The sequence below is a fragment of the Cannabis sativa genome, chromosome 5 (assembly GCF_029168945.1).
Source record: "Cannabis sativa cultivar Pink pepper isolate KNU-18-1 chromosome 5, ASM2916894v1, whole genome shotgun sequence".
In the NCBI taxonomy this organism is placed as follows: Eukaryota; Viridiplantae; Streptophyta; class Magnoliopsida; order Rosales; family Cannabaceae; genus Cannabis; species Cannabis sativa.
The window spans coordinates 35981883-36004501 of record NC_083605.1 but is presented as its reverse complement, the minus strand read 5'-3'; the positions used below and the strand labels follow the sequence as shown (position 1 = coordinate 36004501).

Here is a 22619-nt window from a genome sequence, read left to right as displayed (position 1 = left end):
TTTCAACATGTTATACACTCCAAAAGGCTTATGAGCAATAACATTAAAATTTTTCTCCACAGTAAAATTCCTATTCTCATAGAATTTCATATCTCTAGCATGATCATTATAACAAAAATAATGAGAGTGAGGCTTGAAGTTATCAAGAGAAATACCAGAGGGCCTCTTTCTTTTCTGTGGAAGAACAGGATTAGAGACAATGGGCCTTTTTCCTATGTCCTTCTTTGGAACGATGAGGCACCGGAGCAGCATTCTCAGAAGTGATGTGCTCGCTTACGGTTCTTCACTCTCGGATCCAGAATCATCAACAACAGGAAGATCTTTGGGCACAAATTCTTCACTTGAATCAGACAAGCCCTCTGAATCATGATCCTCCTCACTTTCTTCTGGTTCAGAATCCGAGGAAGAGACCGAAGGGGGATTCTCCTTGAGATTTTTGGCCTTTGAAGATGAAGAAACCACCTTTTTCCCTTTGGATGCAATTTTAGGTTTAACCACTTCAGGCTTAGAAGGAGTGGAAACCTTGGACCTTGTTCGAGAACTCACCGTGGGCAAAGTCACCAAAGCTTGGTCGACATTAGGAGCACCATTCGAAGAAGAGGACTTCGACAATGTGTGATCGGATGAATGGGATTCATCATGATCACCCAACCCAGGTGTTGGAGAAGCAATAGGAGAGGCACCAACAAGAGGAGATGAGAATTTTGCCACTGATTTTCGAGCTTGGGTCTTCGATTTCTTGGCAGACTTCGTCGGAGCAGAAGACGAACCAGAAGCTCCGGTTGCTGGAGCAGGCTGCGCAGGCGGAGACACCGGTGAAGCAGACGCAGATCCACGAGTGGGCTTCTTGGATGGTTGGGCATTCTTAGTTTTGGCCATTTTTTCTTTGAAACCCTAGAACACAAACCCTCTTACACTTTGAACAATGTTAGACCTTTGAGAGAAAAAATAAAAAGAGAAGAGAGAGTGGTGATCGTGGGATTATGGGAAGTTGAGAATATATAACTTTCAATTTTAAATGCCCAAATTAAAAAAAAAAACTGAAAAGGAAGGTAACTTCCTTACCTTTGACCCACGTGTGGAAAGAAAAAAGGAAACCAAAGAAAGGTTTTTCAAATGTGGTCAATGTTTCCTTAAATGAAAAAAAGGAAACCATATATTCCCACAAAATCCAAGAAATAAAAACCCCACCAAATCCGAAATAGCCACCAAAAAGGAAACCAAAAATAAAATTAATTATTTAAGTACAAGTTTCCTATAAACACCAAAAAGACCAAATCTCCACAAATAAAGGAAACATTCTAAATAAATACAATTAAAACATGTTTCCAAGAAATGAAAAAAAAAATAAAAGGAAAAATATTTACAAGGATTCGAAAAAGAATTCGAAAAAAAATATGCCCCCCTTTTTCTTTTATTTTTTCAGAAAATGCCCCCAAAAGAAAAAAATTGCAAATAAGGAACAAGAGAACACACCAAGACACAAAAGCACTAATCACCACTTAAGAGCAAAAATTGTGTCTAAGAACATAATGAAACATAACAAAAAAATAACAAAATTTTTAACAAAGCTCACTTGACTACTCGATCACGAACCTTTTTTTTTTATTTATTTTTTATTTTTTTTTATTTTTTGATTAAAAGACAGAAAAATAAAATAACCTTGATATTTTTGCAACTAGAATTCACAATGTCCATTTGTCTTTGTCCCTGATGAAAAAATCAAACTCATAAGAATAATCAGAAATTATTTTATCAAACTAATGAAGTAATAGAATGAGGTCATACCGGTTCACAGGAAAAATTGACTCCATCACCAAGAATATTAAAGCACATCAAACAGTATGTAATAGCTTTATAAAACCATTTTCGAGAATAAACAAATTTTACCACAAACTGTGTCAAGCATTAGTGTGTGAAAGTGTAAGCAGGGAACATTGCCCAATTTGTCAAAAAGACTTTTTCTGATAAATTGTACCCATAGGAGACGCTGTCACACTACCTCAATGGTAGCCCTTTTCAATGGTAGCGTATCTTCTACATAACTCCTAATTACATAGTTCCAACTTACTCAGAGATGGCTTTCACACATTGAGATAGGTAGCTCTATTCATCCAATGGAGCTTGAACACACAGTTTTTTGAACAACATCATTCGAAAATGGTAGCTTACATAACACTGTTTGATGAACCTGAATATTCCTGTGAGGAGTGGACAATTTTCTTGACAAACCTGTATGACATCATAATATTACAACATTAGCAATAAAATAATGACTGAAATTCTTATAAGGTTGAAATTTTCTTCTAGGACAAAGACAAGACATTATGAACTCTAAGACAACTCAAATATCAAGGACTATGGAAAAATAAAAGCATTAAACAGTACAAACCCCTAAGGATTTCCTTAGAGAAATAAATCGGACCGAGTCAAGAGCTTTAGTAAAAATATCTGCAATTTGTTTGCTAGTTTCAACATATTCTAAGACAAGAATTTTATTTTCCACAAGCTCTCTAATAAAGTGATGACGAATGTCTATGTGCTTAGTGCGAGAGTGTTGAACAGGATTCTTAGAAATGTTTATAGCACTAGTGTTATCACAAAAGATGGTTAAAGTTTTCAAATCAAACCCATAATCTACCATCATTTGTTTCATCCATAACAATTGGGTACAACAACTACCCGCAGCAATGTACTCAGCCTCTGCTGTGGACAGAGAGATTGAGTTTTGCTTCTTGCTATGCCATGAAACCAAATTGTTTCCAAGATAGAAACATCCACCACTAGTACTTTTTCTATCATCGGCATTACCGCCCAATCGCATCACTAAAGCAAACAAGGTTAGAATTAGTGTCTTTTGAAAACCAAATCCCAAAATCAATAGTGCTATTTACATAGCTAATGATTCTTTTCACAAAGAAAGATGGGATTCCATGGGATTAGCTCGATAACGTGCACAAACACCAACACTATAGCAAATGTCAGGACGACTAGCAGTAAGATAAAGCAAACTTCCTATCATACTTCGATACAAAGTTTGATCTACCTTTACTCCTTGTTCATCTTTGCTTAATTTCAAAGTAGTGCTCATGGGAGTGTTGGTATGTTTGGCTTTTTCAAGGCCAAACTTTTTCACCAAATTCTTTGCATACTTGCTTTGAGTGACAAAAGTTCCCTCATCTGATTGCTTCACTTGAAGACCGAGAAAATAAGTGAGTTCACCTACCATACTCATTTCGAACTCCTTTTGCATTTGGGAAACAAAAACCCGCACTTCAGAGTTAGAGGTAGAGCCAAACACAATATCATCAACATATATTTGAGCAACAATCACATCAGAATTAATGTTTTTGATGAAAAGTGTTTTATCAACATTTCCTCTCTTGTAATCATGAGAGAGCAAGAATTCAGTTAGACGCTCATACCAAGCACGTGGTGCTTGTTTTAGACCATACAATGCCTTGTCTAACTTATAAACATGATCAGGAAAATGTGGATCCTCAAACCCTTTAGGTTGTTCCACATACACTTCTTCTTTTAACGTACCCATTCAAAAAGCGGATTTGACATCCATTTGATACAATTTAATACCAAGAATGCAAGCTATGGAAAGAAGTAACCTGATCGATTCCAGTCTAGCTACTGGAGCAAATGTTTCATCAAAGTCAACACCCTCAACTTGAGTGTATCCTTGGGCAACCAACCTTGCCTTGTTTCGAATGATAGTGCCAAACTCATCACTCTTATTTTTGAAGATCCACTTGGTTCCAATGATGTTCACAAACGGTGGTCTTGGAATCATTTTCCAGACTTTGTTTCGAACAAACTGATGAAGCTCATCCTGCATAGCTAAAAACCAATCTTCATCCATTAAAGCTTCTTTTACAGATTTAGGTTCCAAAGAAGAAATAAAACATAAAAATTGAATTATATTGGCATATTTTCTTCTTGTAACCATGCTCTCATCCAAGTTTCCAAGGATGAGATCTGACGGATGATTTTTTTTAACCCTGGAGGATGGTTCCCTCTGTATTGGATCAGTGATTGAATTTAAAGGATACTCGGATTCTTTTGTTGTTGGATTTTACGTAGCAACGATTCCCGCACAAGAACCTCGACGATCGCTTCGAAGCTTCGTCGGGTTCCTTTTCCTCGCCAAAGAAGCTTTTCAAGCAAATCTTCAATCTGTTCTTCTGTGGAAAACTCAGAAAAATCTTTTAGATCATCAACAACAACATTAGCAGATTCCATAATAGTTTGGGTTCTCATGTTATACACACGATATGCCCTACTATTTGTGGAATATCCTAAGAAAACACCTTCATCACTTTTAGAATCAAATTTACCAATGTAATCACGATCTCGTAAAATATAACACTTACATCCGAACACATGAAAGTGACTTACATTTGGTTTCTTACCTTTCCAGATTTCATATGGTGTTTTGTGAGTACCTGGACGCAAGAATACTCTGTTTGATGGTATAACAAGCAGTGTTAATGGCTTCGGCCCAAAGGCGCTTTGTGAGCTTCTTGCTATTCAACATTACTCTAGCCATTTCGTTAGAGTACGATTCTTTCTTTCAACCACTCCATTTTGTGGAGGAGTTTTAGGAGCGTAAAATTCATGAGAAATACCGTTAGCTTTACAAAATTCATCATATACGGTATTTTCAAATTCCTTACCATGATCACTCCTAATCCTAACAATTTTGCCAATGTTACACTCTTTTTCAACTCGTAATTTCAAACACGAGAGATTGGAAAGCTTCAAAAGTATCAGATTTTTCTCTCAAAAAATCCACCCATGAGAATCGAGAAAAATCATCAACACAAACAAAAATATACCTTTTACCATTTAAGCTTTCTACCCGGATTGGACCCATTAAGTCCATGTGCAAGAGTTCGAGAACTCTAGAAGTATTCACATCCGGGACACTCTTGTGAGAAATTTTCGCTGCTTACCTAACCGGTATGGACCACATTTTCCCAATGACTCTTTACCTAATTTAGGTAATCCTCGAACAATCCCCGAAACGTATAATTTTTTCGCATTTTTAAAGTGAATGTGCCCAAGTTTTTCATGCCATAGGTCGGTAACATTTTCAATGACGGAATGACAAGTGGCATGCGTAGTGAGAGTATAACAATTATCACTAGATCGCAGCCCTTGTAACACAATTTCATCAAGAATATTATATACATAGCAATGATTGCTATCAAAGCTCACAAGATAACCCCGATCACAAATCTGACTAATGCTAAGTAGATTAGCTTTTAGTCCTTCAACCAACATGACATTCTTTAGTTTAGGAAGCCCTTCGAACTTGAGAGTTCCCATTCCTATGACTTTACCAATAAGACCGTTACCAAATGTAACTTCTCCACAGTGCATTGGTCTTATGTTCACAAGAAATTCTTTTTCACCTGTCATGTGTTTGGAACAACCACTATCAAAATACCACATGTTAGAAGCAACAGTTTTAAAACAAGTAGAACCTACCAAGCATTTGTTTTTGACAACCCATTTTTGTTTTTGTAAAACATGTTTACTTCCAATGTAATTAGATTTAAACATGTTATGCATGGTTATGCATTTAGGTCGAATGTGACCTTTTACTCCACAAAAATGGCAAATAGGAATGAAACGTCTTCCTTTCCCTTTGAAATTGTCAAACTTACCGTGCTGCTTCTTTTCTCAGAATAACAGAGTGCTTTGTTGTCGAGACGAAACCCGCGAGGTAGAAACAGCTTCTTCCGAAACAAAACTATTAGTGGTATTAGACACGGGTTGATTTGGAACATAACCCTGACCCGGCATGATTGGTTTGGCCAGATTTTTGAATTTTTTCAAAGATGGTGGAACCTGGATTTAACATTTTAACATTCTTTTTAATGTTATCAATTTCCTTGGTTAAAGAAATAATTTTTGACTCTTTTAAAGACAATTCAGATTCACAACATTTGAGTTTATCTTCCAACTCATTAATGTTGTTACACAAAATTTTATTATCTTTAACCAGGGAGCGATTTTCAGCACTAGTTTCCAACCACTTACCAAACATTACCTTGTAGGATTCAATTATGGAATCCTCATCAATTTCTGACTCATCTGATTCGGATCTGGATTCTTCCTTGTTGTCATTGATCAAGATATTGTTCAAGCAAATGCTTTTTCCTTTTTCCTGCAAATTTCTTGACAAAACACTTGTTAGGACAACTTTTTCTTTTTCATCCTCACTACTCTCAGAATCATCACTCCAAGTAACATTCAATCCCTTTTTATTTTTCTTTAAGGTATTAGCACATTCGGATTGAGTGTGACCAAAACCTTCACATTCTCTGCATTTAATACCCTTTTTATTGTTAGATGGAAAAGGTTTAGAGGGAATGTTACCAGAAATCTTACCTTTTGGGTTCTTTAAAAAGAGCTTTTTATTTCCACCAGATTTCATGAATTTTTGGAAATTTTTTGCCAATAGAACCATTTCATCATTATTTTCATCATCAGAAACAATATTTTCAGAAGCATTAAAGGCAATACCTTTGCTTTTCTCATTCGAGAGATTTTGCTTACTCTTTTTCTTGATTTGTTGATTCAACTCAAAGGTTCTTAAAGATCCCATGAGTTCCTCAACCTTCATTTTGCCAAAATCTTTTGCCTCTTCCATTGCAAGCAATTTTGTATCAAACCTGTCAGGAAGAACTCGAACAATTTTTCGAACCAAGACAGATTCATCTAGTTTTTCTCCCAAGGCAAAAAATTCATTAGAAATATCAGATAATCTTTCATAGAAATCATTTAAAGTTTCAGTATCTGACATTCTCAATTCATCAAATCTAGTTTGAAGCATGGTAAATCGTGATCTCTTTACATCAGCAGTACCTTCAAATTGAATTTGAAGGATTTCCCATGCTTCTTTGCATTCACAAGATGAGATTAATTTAATAAAACCTTCACCAACACCATTAAAAATAGCATGTAAAGCCTTATTATTATAACCGGACATGCTTTTCATCTTCAGTGGTCCAACTGAGTTCAGATTTTACCTGAGTATTACCTTTTTCATCATTTTCAGTAGGTTGAGACCAACCTGTAAGAATAGCTCTCCATGCTTTCTCATCTTGCGATTTGATGAAATCTCTCATCCTGACCTTCCAATAAGGATAATTCGACTCATTCAATAGAGGAGGTCTAGAGATGGAACTTCCTTCTGCAAACAAAGACATCTCACACAAAACAAGTTAAACGGAATAACCTCAAGATCTCACTAAGAATTTAGTGACTTGCTCTGATACCAATTGAAATTCCGTATTTTAATATTCCCAGTTTGATTATTTAATTAAAAGATTAATTAAATGCGGAATAATAAACCGGTATCGAAACAGCTTTTACGTAGTTACGAATGCAACTTAGTAACTCCGAGAAACCCTTAAAAACAAACAAAGGCATAAAAGTAAAAACACACAAGATTTTTGTACGTGGTTTCAACAATCCTTTCGCATTGTTACTAGTCCACGGGGCCACGCCAGATAAGATTCATTAGATCGGTATCAAAAATACAAAGTAATTGACTTATGCATAAATAGACTCCCTCTTATTGTATGCCGCAAGCTTGATGTATTCCACCTACTACCCGAATCTTGATAAAACTCCAAGTGCTCGAACTCCCTTCGATCACCTTGAAGAGTGCTTGAATCCTCCCGATTCAAGGCTTAAAGGCTATCTCCCAAAAGCCTATACAACCATCTCCCGAAGGTTGTGTGCTTGTATCCTCCCGATGCAAGACTTCAAAAGCAATCTCCCGAAAGCTTGTAAATACCTTCTCCCGAAGGTGCACTGATGTTCTTCTTCGTTGTAGACTTGAATACGTACTCAAGACAATACAAACAACAAATAAACAGAAAAGAGAACAACTCTTCTCTACAAATCAAAGACACTCTTTTCTTATGATATGAAAGTGAATAAAAGAGTTAACATAACAAAGACACTCTTTCCTTAAGATATGAATATAATTCTAAGTGTGTGAAAGAGATGCAAAACCTAGCTACTATAAGATGTATTTATAATGAATATACATCTCATGTAGACCATTCTTATTCGAATAAGACCTCAACCCACTAGAAACTTCCCTAAAATAATTCTTCAATCACCAGAATTTCCGTTTCTCGTACCTACGAATCGTGGGCGAGAACTACAACTTTCCTTTTATAGAAAAGGAAAGTCTAGCTCCGGTTTTCTCTTCAAGAAACCTGATCTAAGAAAATGGGAAACTCAACACAAGATCAGATTACACAGCTGGTTAGATAAAAACGAAATGGGTAACCAAACTTACCATTTTTACCTTTTTTCCAAAAATATGAAAGCTAGACAACTTTCCTTTCAAGTTTGATTTACACAAATATGGAAACCATATCAATATATGCCAGCCGAAATATACATTAAATAATAAAATATTTTTGTCAATTGAATATGCCAAAAATGGAATTAACAATTATTACAATTTTTTTTAATAGTTGGGTTGGCGCAGTTTTAGTTTTTAGTTGTAAGTTCTTTAAAAATTCTTCAAAAAGCTTACCAAACACATTTTTATTACAATTTTTTTTCAAAAAAACAACTTTTAAAATAAACAAGTTCAAAATGTCATATGTGGGATCATAGTATACAACATAGAATTGTCTACTATTGAAGTATTTTTTTCTAAGAAATAATGTCAAATCTTATTTAGATAAGAGAGAATATAAAAGAAATAATATTTTAAGATAATAAGTGTATTTTAACAAGTATAAAATTATTTTCTATCAAAGATGATCTTTACTCTTACTCATAAAATATTATTATTAGATACTAATAATATTTAACACTTCTAGATATTTAACGATGCTCCTTAAAATTATTATAGCTTTTAATTTGATGAGAATTAAATAATAAATATTTTTTAATAGTTCAAAAAAAAAATATTTTTTAATCAAAAACAAAAGTTCCAATATTTTCTTAATTAAAGAGAATAATTTTATTTTCAAAATAATAATAATAATTAATACGATATTATATATTAAAAGGAATATCATACTTCTATTCTACGCCTTATCTTTAAACTTTGACAATGGTCTAACTCTTAAAACAAATATATTAAAAAAACAAAAAAAGAAAAAAGAAAAAAAGGTCCAACTCAAATTGCTTAGCTTATATCTAGCTGTATACAATTGCTTGAAGCCACTAGTTTTTCTTTGAGTTTTCGCCACCCAATTCCACGTGTCGCATCCACAATCTGCCAACTTACTATTCCCCATTTCACGTGTCAACTTCAACTCGGCCATTACAGGAAAAGTGTGAGCGAGTCGACTCAGTGCTGACCTCCCTCTACATCACTAACAAATAGTCGGCCCAAAATATCTGCTAGGGCCCACATTTAAAAAAAATATCAGGCCCAAACCCAAATTATGGCGGACCCCACTTAACCACCGTGACGGTGAAACCACGACAAACCAATAAAAATGAATAAAGCAAAAGTCACTCATATACTCTCATCTCAATATAACCGTTATGTAATTTGGCACTTTAATTAAACACACTCCTCCTCACGAGACGACGCGACACGCGTACTTAAAACGACGCCGTTTCATATGGGAGAACCGTAAAGTAAAGCTTCTGCTATTTCAGAGTTATTTTCTATTATTACACTTCTTTCCATATTTAATATCGAAATTTGCCATTGAATCCTTCTTCTTGTTCTGTCTAAAAATCCCATTCTTTCCCATATTTCTGTCCCAAATTCGTTGCAAACCTCCCTAGGGTTCCTTTGATTCTCTCCGGTTCTCATTCTCTACAATTTCATACAATTCTAGGATTATCGCTTTGATTTACTGATTCGAGATCCACATTAGAGAAGGAATTGTAAATATATGTATTTGTAGATACCGGAGGGGACAAAGGGGCTTCTGTGTTGTTGATTGTGTATTGGGGGGTTTCCATGACTTATTATGAGGAAGATAGTAGAGACGAGGTGGTACCGGTCCTGGGGATCCGATTTGAGGGCGATGTTGAGAATGGATGTTATGTGAAATTGAAGACTGGACCGGGAGAATGTGTGCCGGCGGAGGAGTTAGATGACTCGTTGGAAGAATCTTCTTCTGTAAAAAGAAGGCCTTGGTGGTATTGGGTTCGTTTGATTGTGCTGATTGCATGCGTGGTTTTGTTGACCGGGGTTTGTATCAAATGGGTCGGTCCCTATCTGATGGATAAGGTTGGTTTTGTGTGTAATCGAGTAATTATCGAATTGGGTTTTTTTTTTTTTCTTTGTCAATCTTTAAATCTGGGAATTACCCCTTTCGTTTTCTCTGTCTATCGTCTTCTTTTTTTTTTTTTTTTCTTTTAATAGTATATGTTGGTGACTGTTTTATTTTTTGCTAACAATTTTTGTAACAGTGTTACTTTGTATAGCTTTATGTAGATTTTATGAGTTCCTTGATATGCTTAAGGATTGCTTTATAATGTTGGGAAGCATACGCCTTATGTGATATTCAAATTGATTGTTGGTCACCATAAAGAAGAAAGCTGGAACTGTTCCCTGTTAGTTTAGAATTTTCTCTCTTAGATTGGGGTACAGTAGTATTTGTGTTTAATTATAGATAATTAGGTGCTTTAGCGGTTACCTTAGAACGTTTTCTATGCTGACTGATATTGAATTTTGGAGTTATTGTTACTGTTACTAATTGACATTATCTTGATCAGAAAGGTTGTATTTCTTCTAAGTATTGTAATTTTCATTTCTAAGGACAATACATTTTCGTCTGTAGGAGGTTATTCCATTTGTAAATTGGGAGGCAACTACATTTAGTAGACCAGTGCTTGCAGTTTTGGTTTTTGCTTCTGTTTCCATTTTTCCTAGCCTACTTCTACCATCTACACCATCAATGTGGGCGGCTGGAATGACTTTTGGTTATGGGTATGGGTTTTTACTTATCATATCAGCATCAGCTGTCGGCATATCTCTTCCTTTTTTCATTGGTTCTCTTTTCCATCATAAGCTGCAGGTGCGTTCCTTGTGTTGATTCTCTCTTGTTCATACACAGTGTTCTCTCGTTGGCATCATCTTTATGTAACTTTCTTCTTTGTTTTTTTTTTTTGCCTATTTTGTAGGGTTGGTTGGAAAAGTATCCAAAGAAAGCTTCAATTCTAAGATCAGCTGGTGAAGGGAATTGGTTTCATCAGTTCCGAGCTGTAGCATTGATCAGGGTTTCTCCATTTCCGTACATCATCTATAATTACTGTGCAGTGGCATCAAATGTTAAATATGGTCCATATCTCTTTGGATCGTTGGTTGGAATGGTGCCTGAAATTTTTGTTACCATCTACACGTATGATAACTTGTCCTTTAAGCTTCAAGCGCCCTCTATGTTTGTGATTGCGTAGACATATACCTTATATGCCGTTTTGCGTGTGACTAATTTTTTGCTTATAGAATTCTATTATCTTATCATTCATGAATCATGACATCAATATCCTAAGTCCATATCTCTGCTAAACACATGTCGTGTGGAGAAAAATATCATGTTACACATATTTTATATGCACAAATGTAGGAAATTGCTTTTTGTAGATGCCATCATTGACCTTTTTGACATTACATTCATTAACATTTGAATAAATAAGTGTTAGGCTCTCTTCTCGTACAAATGAGTTCTCATAGGTCAGGGCACTCTTATATATTCTTAAAGAATATATTTGTCTGTTTGCCTTTAATACGTGCTTTTTCTCCAATTTCATACTATAATTTCTACGGTTTTCCTATTAAATTTGGGGGCGAAATTCACAATGCTAAATCACTGCACTTATGTTGTGGGTTGCTCGCACTTGAGCTAATTAGTTTTATCTCCTTCCTCATTCCTTCTGCCGTGGTTGCTATTTTTTCTTCAATTTTTTTTGGCCCTGGCAGTTTGACATCTAATGCACACCTTTGATTACGAAGAAATAAGATTCTATACACTTTTTTTCTTTAAAATATTGATCAAACTATTATATTAACTACATAGAACACACTATTATATCATACTCTTCCATTTCCTTAAACCAATGAAATGTGGGTTAAATGTTTTTGATCAGAAACTTATCATTTTTGTTCCATTGCAGTGGAATTTTAATACGAACTTTGGCAGATGCTTCAAATGATCACCATGGCCTTTCAGCACCACAAATAATCCTTACTGTTGTAGGCTTTTGTGCTGCTGCAGCTACCACAACTTTCTTCACAGTGTATGCAAAAAGGAAGCTTAATGATCTACAGACAGAAGATGATTTACTCGTGCAGTAAGCTCTCTTTTTTTTGGCCTTAGGAAAACCATCTGTTATACACGAAACTGACCAGTGTCTCTCTTAACGGGCATGGCGAATACACAGATGAAGTTTCATTATTAAACAAACTTCATCCATGACAAACAGGGGTTACTTTATTATAATGATTGTATATATAAAAACATTGAGGAAAGGACATACAGAAGGAGGAGGAAACTAGACAGTTTTGACATGATTGAAATATGTCACCAATTTAATATGTCTTCTTTCCTCTTCTAGCTATCTGTCTTTGGTATCTATTTGGTCCCCATGCCCCCAAACCCAACCCTTTTCTCTCTTCCTCAATTATTACTTGTATATGATTGAAATCTTGCTTTCTTTTTTTTGTGAAGGAATTGAATTTGACTTTGGCCTCATTCTTAACTGTATATAAATGTATTGTTTTTTTTTACTACATACATGATTTGATAATGAGTAAGTTTTTTGGGGTGAGCTACTTGAGGAAGTCCAACTCAATTGAACCACTTTGGCTTGAGGCTTATCTACAAGTAGTTGTATCTTATAAATGAACCAGGGCCAATGGAAGAGACAAAATCAGAAATCTCAGTGTACTGCACACGCTCATGTGCTTTTTGGTCAAAACTGAGTTGTTAGTTTTATACAAAAGCTTTACCATAATGGCATGATGAATGATTATTATATTATGTATTGGTGTACAATGTATGATTATTTTATGTACAAGTGATTGAATTATGTATCCAAAATCATTGGATTTCTACTTCTGCAGAAGAATCTTTGCTCGGTGACCCATGTTCTGGTTGTATATAAACTAACATAACAATTATTTTTCTATTCAACTAAATAAGAGTCTTAGCAAAAAAAAAAAATAATAATAAAATAAATAAGAGATTCTCTCCAACTATAAAAACATGGTCTCTTGGTACTTCTACTTCAGAAATGATAATAATAGTAGCATAACACTAGGAGGTAATATTTCAGATACTTTTAGGCAGTTGTATAAATGGGTTGGTATTAGGTACAAGAACTATGTTGAAAATAGCAACAAATGTATCCATGTAATATTGAATAAGAGTAAATATAATAAATAACATTATTGTTTCTTAATACTATATTATTTATTTAATTGTTAGGAATTATACTTTTTAATTAATTTTACAAATAGAAGTACAATTAATTCTTTTATATCATTAAAATTTTTATAACATACATTTCAAAAAAAAAAAAAAAAATAGAACACAATTTTATTGTTTATTTTTAATTTTTTAAAAAAATTTATTAGGGCAGGGTTGGCTATGGGTTAACACTTGTACTAAAAAGTAGGGTCGTTGAAAAATCGTACCCTAATAACATGCAAAATTAGCATCAATTATTTTTATCTCATTTTTATTATTTTATAATTATATTTAGTTGTAGTGTAAATAATAATTTTTTTAGGGTAAATATTATTTTAGACTATGTGTTTTGCAAAAGTTATTAATTGGACCCTCTATTTTGTCCTGTATTTTTTAAAATTGTACAAATAGGATCCTGAGCTCAATTTTCAACAATTTTATATTTTAATATAACTAACTTTAAATGTAACCAATTTTATCATAATATTTTTTTGGGAAAAAAACAGGAATATTCTAAAAATGGAAAAATATTACAACAATACTGTGGGCCGGCCCAATGAACATTTGTACAGCCCAAAATGAAAATATTACAAAAATACCACTTGCCCTTACCTTCAGCCGCACGTCACAAACGGAGAGGATGAATGAAGCTCCATCGATGCAGTCGGCCACGCAACCAGAATGAAACCAGATCGAACGTAAAACAACTGTAAATCCCGTCGAATTTCAATAGGAAACGAACAAATCCAACGATCTAAACAGAAATTTTTTTAAAAAAAAGAGCAGGACAACCGTGGAGAAACTGAATTTCAACATTTGATTTCGGTTTTTATAGTGCAATATCACTCAAACGATCGTCGAAAATTCAGATTGAAGCAATGTAAATCTGTATTGAACGTATCCTGAGCTCCCCCTCAAATCCAAAAAAAAGGTATGAACTGAATTTTTTTTTCAACAATGATACACAGCATTTTTAGTTGCATTCTGGTTGATTCAATGGTGTGCAACAGGCAATTCATATGGTAAAAACCAATAAACAAGAACTGATTCTGATTAAGGAAACAAGGGATACTAATAACTTTTTTTTATTTTTTTTTTTGCGTTGGCTTACAGTTGCATTATCGTTTGAAAATGGTTTAGAAATCATGAAGAAGTGTTATATGACAAGTACCAAGAGCTAGCATATATACAAGGTAAGATATATGTTAATGGTAGCAAATTAGTTTTATAATAGTTGTAAATCGATCTGATTCGAATAAACATGATGAAAAATGACAATGCGTAATAACTATGTAATTTTGGGGATATAATTGTGGTTTTTCAGTTGGTTTACAGTTGCATAATCATTTAATAATAGTTTCATTACGTTTTTTGCGGTGAATTTATTGTGGAAAAGATAGAGGACAGAACAGTTTGAGAAATGGTTAGTTTCCCAAAATTTAAATGAAGTTTCTTAATAGTTTTATTCTCGTTTCTTTGTAGTTTATTAACAACCAAAAAAATGGCAAAATCAGGAATCAGGACAGGAAATACAATGCTTGAACAAAGGAACAGAGATAGTAGTAAGTTTGTACTCTAATTCATAACATAATAAAACCAGTTTTAAAATTCGTTTCCTCGGACTAATAACCATTGCAAAAACACAGGAAAGGAAAGACATTCCATTCCTAGTCTTCTACAATGGAAAATTCGATGATCGAATGAATTATGAAAATTATGAAGCCAGTGGACACTACATTTCTGCCAATTGTAACTATGAAGATTTGCAACAGAAACTCAAAGATGCCCTGGAATGCAACCAAGAAAACACTGTTTTGCAACTGAAATATCAAGTGAAGGAAGGATACCAACCATTGAGGATAAAGGATGATCAAAGCCTGCATTTCTACATACAACTCAAACTGAAAGACCCCGACTTCACAACATACCCAATGTGTGTGAATGTCATCAACAACCCAACAACAACCATCGATGCAACATTCTTTGGAAATGACAATTCATTAATTACACATAGAAGCGCCTTCCAACCAATCGAATACAATGCAGCAACAACAGAAGACTCAACAAATCAACAACATATAATTGAAGCAAGAGTACCGGAATTTGGGGAAGAAAGTTTTGACTTCATGGACTATGCAAAACTTGTGGCAGAGGAAATGGTTGAGCAACTGGAAAACAACAAAAAGGAACCGAAATCACAGATTATGACGAACTACTAATCACGGTATCCGCATCATCCGTAAATAGAAGAAGCACAAATATACAAAGACAAAGAAACACTGCAGAGCGTGCTTGGTTTCTATGCAATTAGGAACAACTTCCAATTCAGAGTTAAAAAATCATGTGCAAGAACATACAAGATTTGTTGTTTGGATCCAAAATGCAAGTGGGCACTAACGGCATCCGTAAACGGCCAACAAAGTCATTCATCATTCGAAAGTACGACGTAAAGGTGATACACACTTGTGATCTAAACATCGCATTTGCCGACAAGAGACAAGCTACAACGAAATTGATTGGAAACTACATCAAGCCACGGTTCACCAACATAAAAACAACTCAAACGCCACAAGACATCGCAGGAGAAATGAAACACAAGTATGGGGTCGAATGAACTACATGAAAGCATGGAGAAGCAAAGAGCACGCGCAAGAAGAATTACGAGGAAAAGCCAACGAATCATACAAAGTTCTTTGCCCGCTTTTTGCACATGTTGCAAAAAACTAATCCCGAACAATAGTGCACATGGAAACGAGAGGATGACAACGGCTTCAAGTACTTGTTTGTCGCACCGGATGCATCAATAAAAGGATGGAAGAAATGCAAACCTATAATAGTTGTTGACGGAACTTTCCTTAAATCAACATATGGAGGTACACTGCTTGCTCTCGCTTGTACACAGGATGCAAATGGGCACATTTTTCCACTAGCTTTTTCTCGTTGTGGATTCGGAAAACAACAACTCATGGCAATGGTTTTTCAAAAAAGTGAGAGAAACATATGGGATTAGAGAGGAACGTGCTTGATCTCAGATAGAAATGAGAGCATAAGTAAGGCAGCTTGTCAAGTATTTCCGAAATCACACATTGCTATTGTGTATACCACTGTTAAGCAACCTAAAAGCAACCTTCAAGAAGAATGCAAGCAAGCCGGATAAACCATTCTTCGCCGTGCACCGCAGCATACACGAGAGGAAATTTGAATACCATATGAGCGAGTTGGACGGCTTGGACATCCGTGTAAGACCATATTTACAACAAGTTGGATACCACAAATGGTCAAGATACCACCGCAAAAACAACAGTATTCAACTATGACTTCAAACATTGCCGAATCTCTAAATGCGGCAAACTTGGCAACTAGAGAGCTACCAATCACAACACCGATGGAGTCATTGAGAGCATTGATTCAACAATGGACATACACAAACAGAAAAAAGCACGAAAACAACAACATTTTTAACACCTACAGAAAAGAAATTAGTCGACAACTTTGTGGAATCATTGACAGAAAATGTAATGACATGTTAAATATTTTAGTTGCATTTTAGTTTCTTTATAGTTTGTTTTTCGTTGTTATACATATTAACGAGCTTTACACTTAATCCGCAGTAAAACCAATAAACGAGACCATGTTCGAAGTCATTGAACTAACCAGTATCATGGGTCATCAACCTCAAGGAGAAAACATGCAATTGCAACAGATTCCAACTTGATGAGTTACCGTGTGCTCATGCGCTTGCCGTTATAAAAGAGATGAACTTGAATGTTTACAACTACGTTCGGGTTATTACACCACGCGAACATGGCTTGAAACATACAAATGCTCAACATATCCGTACACAATCACACAACTTGGGATGTGCCACAAAACATAAAAGATATCATTGTTCTGCCACCAAACCAAAAAATAAGATCCGGAAGACCAAGGAAACGAAGGTTTTTATCTGAATGGGATACAAAAAAACATAACAGGTGCGGCAAATGTGGACAACACGGACACAATCGAAAGACATGCAACAATCAAGCAATAAAATAGATACATATGAAATATTTGAATTGTTTAATTTTGTGTGCAAATTCAAACGAGTTGATCTCGTGATGCTCTAAATACATGGGATTTCATTTTTATGAAATTTGAAACAGCTTTTTAATAGTTTCAAAATCGTTTTGTTACGATTGCGACCCTTTGTAAAATATTAAGTACCGAATGACTTATTCTTTACGAGTTTTAAAGGCGGTCGATCAATAATTGACAAAACATAACTTGAATAAGGGAAAACAGTTAATGGAATACGAAGAATAAATATACATTCATAGCACTATTTAGGAAAAATGAAAACATAGTTTGTATTTAGTTGGTTAATAGTTTCTCCATAGTTGTGCGACCGTATATAAGAACTTGAACAATTAAAAAAACACACAACTTTGGGAAATACAAACCTATACAATAAAGATATTATAAGGAGTGAATGTCAAATATCCTAAAAGTTTTAAACCAGCTACATAGTTTTAAACACACAACAACACTAAAACTTGTCAAGTAAATAGATTCAACAAATAACATAATAGAGCCACCAAATTAAAAGATCCTATTTCTTCAATTTAGATGCCTTAGAAGACTTGGTTTGCTTCTCATCCTCGCTGTCAATACTTTCGTCAATTTTCCTTTGTCCGTACGAGTAGAAAAGTGAAGCAAGCTCGGGTTCGATAAACTTCGATGTCAAAGTCCTCAGGGGACATCCTTTCCGTGTATAAAGAATTCAGCAAAGGCAGCAACATATGCTCCACAATCACTGTTAAAAAACATAGAGAAAAAATAAACAGATTAGAAACTAAAAAACAACATAAAAGAAACTTAAAAGAAACACTCACTTCTTCTCGTCGAGACGCAAGACCACTAAGCTCCACGATTCCGAATGGAGTCAGTAGGGTCGAAACCGAGGCAGAACTTGTGCTCTATTCTTCCAGAACCCAAGTAAATCGAAAAACAAAGGCGCAACACGGAATAAGCCTTCATCGCATTCCTAGCCGCGGCATTCATCTTCGCGCGGTTCTCAAAGAATTGTACGTAAATAACGTCCTTTCGTGCACGTCAAGACGCCCAAAAACCCAATGACTTTCCCTTCTTAAATTGATGATGAAAAGCACGTGATCGGCTTCATACCAAGGCTTGGAACAGGGAATGCGCATACCTCGGATGTAATGCGCAATTGGGTGGGCAGCGTGAATGTGTGACATCTTAGTCTTCATAGACTTGGCCTTGTTAAATTTGTGGTACAATGCTTGGATGGAATCATCAAAAAGACAATCAGTAGTTGCAAAATTCAACGTCACAGCGGAAGAATACTTACCTTTTTTCCGAAGGTAATAGAATATGGTGTTCATATGCTGAGAAAAAAAAACAACACAGAAACACAAATGAAAAGGTTTAACAACTGTAAAAAAACTGAAATGTAGTATCAAAACTAAAAAACATTTATAAAGAAACTAAAAACAAACTACAATAAGTACAATATAAATTGGAAACTTTACCGAGTCGTTCATAAACATGTCGCATGTGGCCAAATGGTAAAACCAAGTTTTATCCTCAACATAATCAACACCTAGCCTAAAACCCGGAGTAAATTTCTTTGCGCCGTCTTCATAACAATTATAATGCCTATAACAACAAAAAAACAGCAAAAAAAATAGCATTAAAACAGGAATAAAACTGGAAAAAAAAAAATATACAAAAACAGATTTAATAAAAAATAGTCACCTGGGATGTTTAAGCAATCCTTCACCAATCCAAGAGTCAAATTTTGCCTCAATCTCGGTAGATACGGGATCAGCAAAAGCATCATTAAGAGCATAAAGGCCCTTCACATAAGTCACCATTTTGAAATCCCTATCATCCCCAGCTGATTGAGAACCTGAGGACATAAGCTCCATTGGAGTGCTCCCGACATCAGCAGACCCGAAATCAACAAATGGAGATTTCAAGGCCGGAGCACGCTTCCTCTTATCCAACAGAGGTGTATCAGAGACAGTATCCTCAGTTTCTTCATCAGTATGAAGGGCATCTTACTTTTCACCAACAACATCTGGATTGGGTGCGGGGACCTAAAAAATAAAGAATGCATTAAAACAGTTGCAAAACATACTAGAAACTAATGAGCAACCAAAAAGAAACCTAGTTTTTTTGAAAACAATTAAAAGTAAACTTACATTGATTTTAGCAACAGCCTCCAAGCCAGCCAACACAACTTGATCATCATCTATTACAAGCTGGCTCAACCCATCAAAGAAATCGTCCCCCTTCAATCGAGACTCATCGCCCTTCGGCTTCTCAACATCCTTAACATTTTTATCACTCCCTCCAACATTCTCAGAAGGATTCACATCGGGAAGGAACAAAGAAGAATAAGCCTTGTCAGCATCATCAGCATCCCCACCAACTTTAACCAACTCACCACCATCGTCGGAGTCGGAATCAATATTTTCTGGATCAGGCAATTGCTTCTCATCATCCTCGGCATCATCATCATCATCATCATCATCATCATCAGCATCATCATCAGAATCTTGAGTTACTAATTCATCCGATGACTTTCCCTGTATCAACCAACATAAATGAAACTTAAATAAAACAGTAAAGAAACTATACAAAAAAAAATATAAAAAAACCTAAACAATAAAATAAGAATAAATACCTCGTCGAAGGACGACGATGAATGGCATTAACCTTCTCTTGGATATCCGTAATTACCGTCATTACGGATTTGAAATTAAAATCAACAAAACACCTCAACGAAATGAAGTCCTCGCCAATGATGATTGATTCGAACCGAGCATCTCCACTTAGATTTCATCCAATCAATATCCTGCCGAATCGGACTTCTTTGAAGATGAGCCACCCTCGAAGGATTGCTTCGCTACACCACGTTCATCAATAGATTCATCGAGAAATAGACCGTCAAGTTGAAGCCGCCGCCTCTCTTCATCGGCAGGACGCATGTTTTTTATCTTCAATCGAACAAAGATAATCAAACATAATATGAAAAAATTAAAACAATTGGAAAAACCAAAAAACAACAACATATATAAAACCGAAAAGAACGGGGAAAAAAACAAGAAAGAAACCGTAAAGTACCTTCTCCAAAGGTAAATCAAAAATCTTGCCCTTCAAGTCTCGAAGGGTTGGATTTTTGGTGACGATGGTGTTGCTCCGATTCGAATCACGGGAATAGAAGATGAAACTCTCTTACGTAAAGAGTTCACCATTGCGGGACGGCATTCATAAAACCAAACAGTGAAAACCCAAGGACATCCCAATGCCCTATACCGGCCATCATATTGGCCTCCCTTCTCTCGCCTTTCTATTTTTCATAATGATCCCATGCTCAATCCTACCTTTGAATGAGTCAATTGTCAATTCAAATGATTCCCTACCCCAACAATACTCATCCCACCGACCGCTATCAACTACATCAAGAACAAACCTAGACACTTCTTTGTCGAGTATTGCTAAGAAGAAAACACGGAATGAAATACAAAACGGCCATTTTCAAACCAATAGACTCATCCAAACCCCACCGACTACCCAAAAAAGCATCCTCGATGGCTTTGTTGTCAATAGTTTTTACACCACGGAAACATGTTTCTACCAATTGATTTGTTTCTGTGAAAACAACAACTTGTTGCAATCACCGAAACAATCTAAACCGTAAATAAGGTAAAATTCTTCGGCACTAAACCGTATGCAACGGCCGGACAACCTTAGCCCAAAACTCCTTAGGATTAGGTCAGTAAAACTTCCCTTAGTAATAAACTATGAACGACTTGTGGGTGAAAAACAAACTCGGGCATATCCGTAAAATGCCCAAACCGAGTTTGACGAAACAAAGAAAGCAAATTAACAGATAAAGTGTTTTTAATATTATTTATCACGAATACACACCGGTGCACACACACTTAGATACGTAAAAATCGAAGGACTAAATTTACAAATCCCAAACCCGCAACATAACAAAAAAGGGCCAATATAAATTATAAATCCCGAGTTAAACAAGTATGAAAACCGTAATACAACTACAAACAAACTAAAAACAAACTATCAATGGCAAACAACTACACGTAAAATAACAAAGAAGACCTTAAATCGTTTGGAAACATTAAAAAAACGGTAAACAACTAACCCTAAAAGAAATCGAAAAATGCAAGTATAAAAAGAACAACAAAACTATATTAAAACAACAAACAAACTAAAAAACATATACAACTATAGAAAAATATAGAGCAAAGATTTGAAAATCGTTTTGAAATCTAAAATATAACAGCAAACAACTAAACCTAATGAAAATCGAAAACACATCAAAACATACCAGTAACAAACTATTAAAAACCGAAAAGAAACTAACGAAGAATGATTGAAAACACCAAAAACGAAAACAAAACACATAACCCGTAAGCACAAAAAAACACTAAAAATAAAGAAAACAAAACAAAATTAAAGAACAACACACGGACTTAATCAAATGGAAAGATCAAAAGCAACAATAAATAACTAAAAAATTTAAAAACATGAAACAAAATGCGCAAATGAAACCCTAAAATCACACAAAGCAAAATGAACATGAAAACGCCAAAAATCTGGGTAAAGCAGAAATGGAAGAAAATGGGGAAACGAAAATAAAACTAAAAACCAACCTCAGTCCGATCTTCAGAATGTGTAATAGATTTTTGAAATTTTTTCCCAGAAATTTCTGGAAGCGAGGGCTCCTCCAAGTTCAGCTTCGATTTCTTCGAAGAAGTGGGTTTCACACGCTTCGGCATGGGAGCTTCAAAATCAGAATCAAAATCATCAATGATTGGGCGTTTACCCTTGGATTTGTTGGCCAAAGATTTCTTGCCCATTTTTGATTTCTTTTTGAGAACTGGAGAAGGGGATGAAGATGACCGAGTGATTGCCATGGTATAAATAAGATTGAAAAAAAATGAAACAGAGAGGAAAAACGAGCTTGCTAAATCGTGGGCTAAGAGGAAGTTGAAAATTCGTGGATGAACCAAAAATAAGAGGGAAAAACGTGATAAATTATGGGTGGTTAATGGAGGTTACTTGAATTCAAAATGAACTTAGAGAACAGAAATGAAGAATAGAAAATGAAATGAAAACAAAATGAAAAAAGAGAGGGAAGAGAGTATGATTTGA

General features: G+C 35.1%; 2 protein-coding genes across 2 annotated transcripts; one reads left to right on the top strand and one right to left on the bottom strand.

The window, feature by feature from the left end:
• The first annotated feature begins 9526 nt into the window (after window positions 1-9526).
• Window positions 9527-12710, top strand: LOC115697369 (uncharacterized). Its single transcript, XM_030624348.2, has 4 exons — window positions 9527-10246; window positions 10800-11036; window positions 11143-11360; window positions 12133-12710. The coding sequence occupies exons 1-4, from the start codon at window positions 9974-9976 to the stop codon at window positions 12311-12313; spliced, it is 909 nt and encodes a 302-aa protein (XP_030480208.2). The 5' UTR covers window positions 9527-9973; the 3' UTR covers window positions 12314-12710.
• Window positions 12711-18797: 6087 nt separating this feature from the next.
• On the bottom strand, window positions 18798-19793 carry LOC133038573 (uncharacterized). The gene is made up of 3 exons (XM_061116726.1): window positions 19637-19793; window positions 19188-19531; window positions 18798-19088 (listed from the first exon to the last, which is right to left on the bottom strand). Exons 2-3 carry the CDS (start codon window positions 19358-19360, stop codon window positions 18917-18919), a joined length of 345 nt encoding a protein of 114 aa, XP_060972709.1. The 5' UTR covers window positions 19361-19531; window positions 19637-19793; the 3' UTR covers window positions 18798-18916.
• Window positions 19794-22619: the final 2826 nt, after the last annotated feature.